Source organism: Momordica charantia, assembly GCF_013281855.1.
Source record: "Momordica charantia cultivar OHB3-1 chromosome 10 unlocalized genomic scaffold, Mcharantia_2.0 BLBB01000010.1, whole genome shotgun sequence".
Taxonomy (NCBI): Eukaryota; Viridiplantae; Streptophyta; class Magnoliopsida; order Cucurbitales; family Cucurbitaceae; genus Momordica; species Momordica charantia.
The window spans coordinates 15,056,576-15,066,743 of NW_028275158.1; the positions used below are offsets into that span (position 1 = coordinate 15,056,576).

Sequence of the window (10,168 nt, forward strand, 5' to 3'; positions counted from 1 at the left end):
TAGTGAAAGAGTAGAACTCAGTTTCCCAAGAAGAGCTAGAATTGCACCTGGCACATTTTCCCAACAGAGTGTATTTCCCCTGTTTTGCATCAAAACTAAGGTAGGAAACAAAGAGGTTGAGTTTTATTAAATTTCTTGATAGTTAAAACCCCAAATAACAACATTTCATCACTATTTTCTTCATAAAACGCAATTGCATATTTGAACCACTCACTTTATTAAACTATTTTGAAAAGCAACGAGTCCCTGAGGATTCGACCTTGGATTACTCCCAAGTATTACTTGTGATCGTGTGCGCTTGCACGAGTCTCTAATCTTTTTAAGGTAGAGAAAGTCCCAACAGCTAGCGTTTTGTTCTTTCGATTCCTTATGATTTGAATCTCTAGAACAAACTGAGCGTCTCCCAAATCTTTTATTTGGAATTCAGTTGCCAGCCACTTCTTAATGTCAGTTAGGAAACCTACATCATTCCCAATGAGTAGGATATCATCCACATACAACACCAAGAAAGATACAGTGTTGTTGATGATCTTCTTGTATACACAAGGTTCATCAACATTATGGTCAAAACCGTAAGACTTGATCGCAGTATCAAATCTTATATTCCAAGATTTAGATGCTTATTTTAAACCATAAATGGATCGTTTAAGCTTGCAAACCTTTTGCTCTTGACCTTACTTAATGAACCCTTCTGGTTGAGACATATAAATACTATCTTCAAGATTGCCATTCAGAAAAACATTCTTGACATCCATTTATCAAATTTCATAGTCATAAAATGTAGCATTGGACAAGAGTATTTATTTTATGGTCTAGTCTTATATAAACTCATTACATAGGATACCTCCACTCTCATTTCTCCACAAGAACGACCTAGAACAAGTTATTTGTAACTATTATAAAGTGGGTCGTATCCATAGTTTTACCAGGATAAGGTACCCAACCTTATCCATATACTATATACTCTTTAGGTTACTATTGGAACATTATCTACCTGTATATCGAATATATACTGTATGTATATACACTGTATATCAAATATATACGTTGTATATTAAATATATACTGTATATCTGTTATATATTGTTCCAATTACATGACATAACCTCGGATGTTAGTTTATTGGATTTCGGATACTACATTAATAACAACTTTATTGAATGAATATTTGTTTTATGTTTACAAACCATGAGTTTATGGCATAAACCCAACAACAGTGCATTATCGACAACCAGTTCTCGTGGATATTTGGTGAGGTTTTGATTCCTGTAATCTTATGATTTTTATGTTGTAGTTCCTAGAAGTTAGTATGCCTTTGGTGAGGCACTAGAGAGAGATTATCTTAACAAATATTGTATTGTTAATTGTATTTATCCTAGAATAATACTAGAACTCATTATCGTGGAAGACTAGATGTAAACCATAGTTCGGTGAACTAGTACAAATTGCTTGTGTCGTTTAGTGTGTTTTCCATATATTTCTCTTATTATTGTGGTTGGCTTAGTTTTTTCACTGACGAACTGTGGAAGGGGAAAAGTTAATTGGTAAGCAATTTTCCTAATAAGTGGTACAAGAGATGTAGGTGTTCAACATCATGGCATCCTGTGGAAAGACTAACTTCGAGGGGTTTATGAGATTTAACGGGAAAAATTTTCGGTTTTGGAAGATGCAAGTATCTCATATATAAGAAGATGCACAATATCCTAAAAGAACAACAGGTTGGGATGACACATAAAGAATGGGCAGAGATGTGTGACACTATCATTAAGTCATTGCAATCTATAAGACCATGAGTGTGGTGTGATGACTAACTTCAATCTTTCAACTATGTCGATACTATGCTACATTAGTACAACTCCTACTACAATTAATGATACTACAAGAGGTGGAGTTTACTATGTACCTAAGGGATGTTCCTTATATCGGACATTGAGGGTCCTCCTAGCAACTAGGGCTACGCTTTGGACATCCTCTCCTTCATGCTACTATCCCTTTCCTCTTCCTCAATTTCTTCCTCGTCATTTTTTACTAGCTTTCCATCTCTTTGGGCAATCTCTACTCATGTAACCTACACCATGACACTTCCAATATTTAATCTCTCTTGTCTTAAGTGGGGGCTTTTGGGTTGGGACTTTTGTTTGGTGGAGACTCAATTTTTCTTAAACTTGTCTACATAGACAAGTTTAGGTTTGGACTCCAAGGGTTTGCTATCTTTTTCCAACTAGAATTAGACTTAGAAGTAGCTTTTGGGGTAGCTTTTGGCTTTCTTTTATGGTTTTTCTCCTCAATTTTTTTTACGGCAAGATGTATTAGCTCATCTCCACATCTTTATAAGGTTGCAAGTCTACCTTTTGGCAATGCCCAGATTGAGTCCATCAAAGAATCTAGACATCGTGGTCTCCTCATATTCTTCTAATGTGCAAGCGGTTCATGGTCATCTCCATCTCTTTGTATAGTAATTTTCAATACGTTTGGTTCCTTGGTAGAGCTTGTTGACTTGTTTGGCAGTAGTTCTTTAGTAGTGTTGAAGCACAAATCTCTTCTTCATGAGCTCCTTGAACACAATCCAAGATTCTACATGTCCTTTGTAGTTTCTTCTCCTATAATACATTACTTTATCTCACCAAGTTAATTAGTGTAAAAATCTTAAAAGTGAAGTGATAACAAGAGTTGCCTTCTTTCCATCATCATGGTTGTGAAATGCAAATACTAGCATTATCTCATTCTCACATGTCTTATACTCCCTAGGTCTAGATTTCCCATGGAATGTTGGTAGCTTGTAATGGTCTCTTCTTAGCTTCTCATGTATACTATTAATATTAGTACTTGTTTGAATCTCAATTTTATAATATTTGCAATAACTTGTCTTCATGGAATCGACCTTGGTTTACCAATTACTGTACCTACAATTGCATATGCTTGTGTATTGAGTTTTTCACCTCATAAGAACAAGAAAGTTGAAAATTACCTTGAATGGAGTCTCAAAATCAGCCATGAAAGGAGTTTTAAGAAGTTACTAATTACCCAACTTAATTTTATGTTAAGGTTTCATTTGGGGTTGGTGTGAGAGAGTCCATTTGGACTTTATATTGGGCTCAGCCTCAAACAATCTTTTCTAAAGGCCTCTTCTCCCCCTCACACGTACAAAAGAAGAAATTTGGATCTCCTTCATACGCCACTTCCTCTCTCTCCCTTTCTCCATTGTCGACTCCACAAATATTTGGTTCCTATGAAAGTATAAGTTCGAACCTTTTTTTTTTTTGGTTAAAACTTTCAATTGAAATCGTATCATCAACCCACAATTTCTCCAATCAAACCAATCACAACCTCAGCAGAACTACTATATTTTACCAAAAACTTTAACCAAGTACCCACTTTTTTTATAAATGCTTTAAAAAGTACAGTAATTTTAAATTATTATTTAGATATATAATATTGATTTGAAAAATCTCTACACTAGGAGACGAGGGATTGAACCACCAACTTATAAAAAATGAGTAAGATATTTGAACTGTTGAACTATATTCAGGATGACATATATACATTATTGGGAGATTAAGCCTCTAACAATTTTCCCTTCCACATTTATATCTAGTAAATTAAAAGCAATCACACACAATAAGAGATTAAAGGGAAATCAATAACAACATAAAGAATTTTATACTGGTTCACCCAACAATGGCTACGTCCATCTTCCGCTGAGATGCGAGTTTTACTAATATGACATTGGTACAACTGCTCACAAATATCTCCCCATATATTCATCCTCTACAAGTTCCAACGAAAACCCTCTAGCTTCTAATTAGTATTATAACACACTATAATTACGTACATGAATGATAAACTCAGATCTAATTACCTCGAATATGTCTATTTTGATCTGTCTCAATGTTGCTGTCAATACCTTGAGCCGCCGCCTCAAAAACTCACTCAAATTAATATTTTGAGCTGCTAAACCCTGAAACACGAAAAACTGCTTTTAAATAAGTTGCAAAAGTGTCATGGCACTATGGACGGAAAACATCCGTGTGCACCACATCACGACAGCACTGCGATGTTGTCCCTTAGCACCAGGGGCACTCTATAGCAGCACTGCAACACTGCTTCCTCGACTCCTCTGGCTTGCAGTTTCGCTTCTTCCACTATTTTTCATCTTTCTTCGTCCCGACTCGATCTTGATTCGTTCCGATGTCGATTTCGCTCGACCAATCCCAACATATATACACATATATCTATGAATATATAATTGTTTAAACTATAGAACTGCCAGAAGTCCCGTGAAGCTTGCATAAACAATAGATTTGATGAAGGCATCTAGAGACCGCATGAAACGGGTCTTCATTCCTTATGGGCTGAAGTTGAACATTCTCGTTCGTGACGAACAAGCCATGGTAAATGAACTTAAAATTTTTTATCAATGAACTCAAAGACCATGAGAAGCGAGATCTAGTTAGAAACCGACCACCCACCTTGAGTTAAGGATGCTACCACCAAAGATCCACTTTTCCTTTAATTTCTTTTGTTTTGCTTTGAAAACTCTTCAATAACCTAAAAGAATAGGTAAAAAAGAATTAAAGATATTTCACATTTTGATGAAGTGAGTGGTGAACATGGGACGACGTGTCGCATCTGAGAACGGCTCATTTAATTGCCCCTCCCTTCTCCAAACTCCAAACTCCAAACTCCAAATTTCAGCAATGGAAGCTTTAGCCCCAATCTCCAACTCTCTCTTCCGATTCACAAAACCTTTAAATTCGATCCCAAATCGGAGACCAAAAACCACGATTGCCGCCATAAACGACGCCGCTTCGCAGCAGCAAGCTGATCCCTCCCAACTCCAGATTACTTGGCAAATAGCCGTCGGCGCCATTGGTAAAATCGCCAATCTTCCAATTCAATACTCTCTATTGCTTTTGTTTTCATTTTGTATCCTATATATGTTGCAGCTGGAGTAACCCCGTTTGTGGTGGCCGGAATTGAGTTCACCAAGAGAATTGTGAGTTTACCAATTCCAAATTGCAAACTAAATTCCGCATTAACTAACAAATTAGAACATCTAGGAAACTCGAAAAGCTTCAGTTCGATAGAGATATTGTTGTTAAGTATCTCACGATACAGATAAAAGTGGATTTCCTTTCGTTACTAATTGGTTTGAGGTACAACTTTTAATATGATATTCGAACCAAAAAATAAGGTCCAACCAAAATCGATGAAGTTGAAGAATCATGATCTTAAGTGGGCAGGTGGCACAGCAAAGATGTGAAGAATGTGGAGGTTCGGGGCTTGTTCTTATGGAGGACGACTACTTCCGTTGCCCACAATGCGGTATTAATAGTGACTTTCGAGTATTTAGGGATGATTTTTTACGTCAAAAGTTGCCTTGGTTTTTTACATTTGTGAGTTTTGGGCAGGTGGGTTTTTGCCTTGGCAGTCATGGAAGCGATTCTTTTGGGGCTAAACATCTAAAAAAACAACAAAAAGCACTTCATTTAAGCACTTCTATTCCTTGATTGTATTACATGTAATTATGGTACTAAAGATGTGTTTACATAAATTAAATGCTCAATCAAATGGAATGGTAACATATTGCTCATTGGTTTGTAATTGTTACAGCCCTAAACTGTGAATATCCTACCACTTTTAAACTTATGGGTTTACAGAGTGTTTAATATGATATAAGAATAGGAGGTGATCCAATTCTATAATGTTATTTTTTTTTGAATTAATATTCATATTCAATTTTGAGTCTGGAGCTACTTAGCTCACAGCAGAAGAAACCTCATGTTAATATGCCAATGCACAATTCACCGAGTTAAGACAAGACATATGTATCAAATCATAAGATTGAGAATTCAAATTTTCACTCCCACATGTTGTATTAAAAAAAAACAGTCTAATTAAGTTTTATTTTTTATTTTTTATTTTTATTTTAGTTTAATAGTATAGCATGCAACTTATTATTTAAGGTTAAATTACAAGTTTAGTCCTTAAACTTTTTCTCTATTATATCTAATAGATTTTATAACTTAGCTAATATGTCTCAAAACCTAATTTAATATTTTGTGTCTAATATATCCTTAAACTCTAAAAAACATCTCTAAATCTCTTAAATCAATTTTGTATCTAATAAATTCTCACCCATTACATTTTTTTTTCTTTTTAAATTCAAGACCCATGAGACACATAAATTTGAATTTTTTGTTTAATAGGTCTCTATCTTTTTAATTTTCCATCTAATTGGTACTTAACTTCTTTTTTTTTTTTTAATTTTTGTATGTTAGTGACCTATTAGACACAATATTTTCACAACTTATTAGATACTTTTTAAAGTTGGATGAAAGTTTAGGAATTTTATTATACACTTTTTTAAATTTAGGAATTTGTTAGACAAAAATAAAAATGTTTTGGACCAAATATATACTTTATTTGTCAGCTAGTAAATCTCTTAATGCGGGCCATTTTGTTATTTTCTCAGTCAGATGTGCAAACTCAAGCTTGTTGAGTGGGGCAAAGCTAAGCCATCTCAATTTTGAAAGTGTTTTTTTTTTGTTTTTTTATATCCGTGAGTGTCAGAGCTATCTTGCACGCACCTATACTAATCTTACAGGACAATCGTCCTGTCCAACCCTAGTACATTTGGTTGTTAATGAAACAAATATGAAATTAGTTCATAGGTAGGTAATGATCATGGAGTTTGAACTCATTTCCTCTAAATCGTTTTGATTTACCTTGGTCGATTTGGACCAATGAGCAACTTGTTAGCACCTTATCTTGAGAAATGTGAAATGGTTTGTAGGGCCTTACACGAGCCAATTTCAAAGTGATGGGGCGGCACATCACTCAAACAACAAAATAAGGTTCGGTATATCATGTGTAGGCAAGCACGATGTGGGATTTTCGATCGAATTTTCAACGTGCTAGGAGAGCTTATTGATAATTTGGGTCTGCTTTTTAGCCCACTCTTTTTTTGTAGTTCGATTGTGGAATTTCTTTTTTTTTTTTTTTGTATTTCTAGAAAATGAGTGTGTGACGGTGCTATCAACGAATTCTGGCAAAATCGAGGATCTATGTGACCAAATTTTCTTGTTCAAAAGAGGATTTATGTTCTTCTTCATTCTCAACAAGAATGCATCAAACTGCCCTTCCCTATTGATATGATCATATTTGGGCTTGAGGTCTAAGAATCAAGCTACGTCAATGAAAAGAAAGATAAAGACGGGAAGCCACATAAAAGGAAGATGGATTTCGAGGAGGACGCAAAAAAAATGCCTTGATCGAAGAATAAGCCCACCGCTCGCACGTTGACTACACAGCACACCCTACCATCACGAGCTAACCTAACAAAGCAACGTCCTCCGCGTGCTCGTCATCGCCTCCTACCGCGCGTGCCATCACCCATTGCTGTGCATGCCTCCTGCCGCTTGCCTCGCTCAACCCGCACACGTCCCAGCGCGCTATTTCCACTCGCGAGACCGCCCACCTGCAGCGCTAACGTTGCAAGCGCCTTGCCCAGTGTCACAATCGCACTTTAACGGGACTCAGAAAGCGATTTTGCGGCACTTGCTTTCACCCTCAAGCAAGTCAGCCAATGCAGAAACGAATAGCCAGCAACACAAAGGCTATATGTCGCAACCTCCACCCTCGTTGACGAGAAAACGGTTTTGGAAAATGGGGTTAGAGAAAAAGGTTTTGGAAAACGTTTGAAAACATTTTAGAAAGTTGTTGTAAGCTTGAATGCAAGAGAATAGATTAGCGGCAAGACAAGAATACAACGCAATGTAGGGAGGATGACTAGGTGTACCCTCTTTTAGTACATTCTAAGGCATAATTGCTATGGCAGGTGTGAACATGCAAAGTGGCGAGAAGCCACTCGCCACCAAAAGTACAAGGAAAAGAAAATAACAAGCAAAACTTAATACATGGCATAATAATATGTGGAAAGAGGTTGTTACGGGCATGCAGCCACAGGCAACATGCCCTGGACAAGCATTACCATGACATTCTCCCCCACTTATATGGTTGACGTCCCCGTCAACTGTCGTTGCTCGAACTCTTCAATTGTTGCTGCAGTTGTCTTCAGGTTTTCAGTACGCTCCCAACTTATCTCTTCATCTGGGAGCCCTTTCCACTTGACTAGGAATTCTTGTACGTCCCTTCGTGGTCTTCCTACTCGACGTGTTCTTTCGGCGAGGATTGACTCAACTTATTTGTCAACCTTATTTGTCAACGTGACTGCTGGACGGGTTACCTCGTTTCGTGTAGGGTCGACGGTGTCGGGGTGGTAAGACTTCAAGTTGCTCACGTGGATTACTAGATGGATTTTCATCCATGAGGGTAGTTAAACCCTATAGGATATCTTGCCCACCTTCTGAAGGACGTTGACAGGTCCTTCGTATTTTCGCACAAGGCGCTGGTCTTTGTTACCTCGAAAACGAAGTTGTTCAGGTCTCAATTTCACAAGGACTTGATCTCTTGCCTAGAATTCTAATGGTCTTCGCTTTTTGTCTGCCCACTTTTTCATGTGTTTAGACGCCTTCTCCAGGTATGCTCGGGCCACTTCGATGGATTGACGCCATTCCTTAGTGAAATTGTAGGCTTGAGGGCTCTTGCCCACATAAGGATGGTCGACAACATGAGGTAACATAGGTTGTCGCCCACACACGATTTTGAAAGGAGTTCTTCTTGTGGTGGTGCTCTTTTGGCAATTGAAACAGAATTGAGCTACATCGAGCATCTGGATCCAATTCTTTTGCCGAGCATCAATAAAGTGGCGGAGGTACTCTTCTAGCATACTGTTGAAGCGTTCCGTCTGTCCGTATGTCTGTGGGTGATAACTCGAAGCTATGTTCAAATTGGATCCCAATAGGCGGAAAAGTTCTGTCCAGAATGTCCCTGTGAAGCGTCGATCTTTGTCGCTCACGATGCTCTCAGGGACACCCCATAGTTTCACAACATTTCTGAAAAATAACTGTGCAGTCATTTCGGCCGAGCACATCTTCGGAGTTGGAATAAAGGTAGCATATTTAGAGAACCGGTCAACTATCACGATGATCGCTTCTGTCTCCCCGACTTTTGGTAGGTGCGTGATGAAATCGAGAGACACACTCTCCCATGGTCGTGATGGGATTGGTATGGGTTCCAGTAAACCCGCAATTTTGTTTCGCTTGACCTTGTCCTGTTGGCAGATGAGACACGTTTTGGTATACCTCATCACGTCGTCTCTCAAATTCGGCCAGTAATAGCCTTTCTTTAGCAGGGCGTAAGTTCTCTGCCATCTAGCATGGCCTGCCCACATCGTGTCATGACATTCCCCAAGTAGGAGCTTCCTTAGGTTCCCAGAATGGGGAACGTACAAACGGTTACCTTTGGTGAAGAGGGGGTCATTCTTCACCAAAAACTGTCTAGTCTTCCTTTCGTTGGCCAACTGAATTATCGCTTGGGCAGCTGGGTCATTCTGTAAGTTCTCTTTGATGGCTTCACGAATGGATCCAGTTAGCTTGCTCGCTTTTAGGTGAGCTAACATGCACAGGGCTGCATGTTCGCTCTTTCTGCTAGGGCATCTGCTGCCTGATTTGCTCGACCTGGCTTATGTTCAAACTGAAAATCAAACTCGGCAAGGTATTCTTGCCACCTAGCTTTCTTGGACCATAACTTTGGTTGGTTGAAGAAGTGACAGACTGAGCTCCAGGCCCTCAAGTAGTGGACTACTGCTAACATCTCTTTCTCGGAGGCAGCATACCTCCTTTCAGCATCACTTAACTTGCGACTCTCGTACACAATGGGGTGACCGTCTTGGAGAAACACTCCTCCTACAGCGAAGTTTGACGCATCAGTCTCGACTTCGAACGATTGTGTGACGTCTGCAATCCCCAACACTGGCCCCTCCATCATCGCCTTTTTCAAACTCTCAAATGCGGCTTGACATTCTGGGGTCCAATTCCACTTCTAGTTCTTCTTTAGTAATTCCATTAAGGGCCCTGTCCGTTTCGAGAATCCTTCCACAAATCGCCTATAGTAATTGGCTAATCCGAGGAATGAATGTAGTTCTGTGATGGACGTCGGAATTTTCCACTCTTGAATGGCTTTGACCGTTCCATCTTCCATGCCTATTTGACCACATTCTATGACATGACCCAAGAAACTGATGCGTTCTTGAGCAAAAGAACAC

At 38.6% G+C, this 10,168-nt stretch overlaps 1 protein-coding gene across 1 annotated transcript; it reads left to right on the top strand.

Annotated features, from left to right (window-relative positions):
* The first annotated feature begins 4,595 nt into the window (after window positions 1-4,595).
* Window positions 4,596-5,593, top strand: LOC111022135 (uncharacterized). Its single transcript, XM_022299300.2, has 4 exons — window positions 4,596-4,872; window positions 4,947-4,996; window positions 5,244-5,325; window positions 5,412-5,593. Exons 1-4 carry the CDS (start codon window positions 4,611-4,613, stop codon window positions 5,456-5,458), a joined length of 441 nt encoding a protein of 146 aa, XP_022154992.2. The 5' UTR covers window positions 4,596-4,610; the 3' UTR covers window positions 5,459-5,593.
* The last annotated feature ends 4,575 nt before the right edge of the window (window positions 5,594-10,168 follow it).

What these genes read in the sequence shown, in the direction of transcription:
- LOC111022135 (XM_022299300.2), top strand. Translation starts at nt 4,611, where the DNA reads ATGGGACGACGTGTCGCATCTGAGAACGGCTCATTTAATTGCCCCTCC. An exon ending in AATAGCCGTCGGCGCCATTG is followed by an intron (nt 4,873 to 4,946) that starts GTAAAATCGCCA and finishes TATATGTTGCAG; the next exon opens with CTGGAGTAACCCCGTTTGTG. An exon ending in CTTCCGTTGCCCACAATGCG is followed by an intron (nt 5,326 to 5,411) that starts GTATTAATAGTG and finishes AGTTTTGGGCAG; the next exon opens with GTGGGTTTTTGCCTTGGCAG.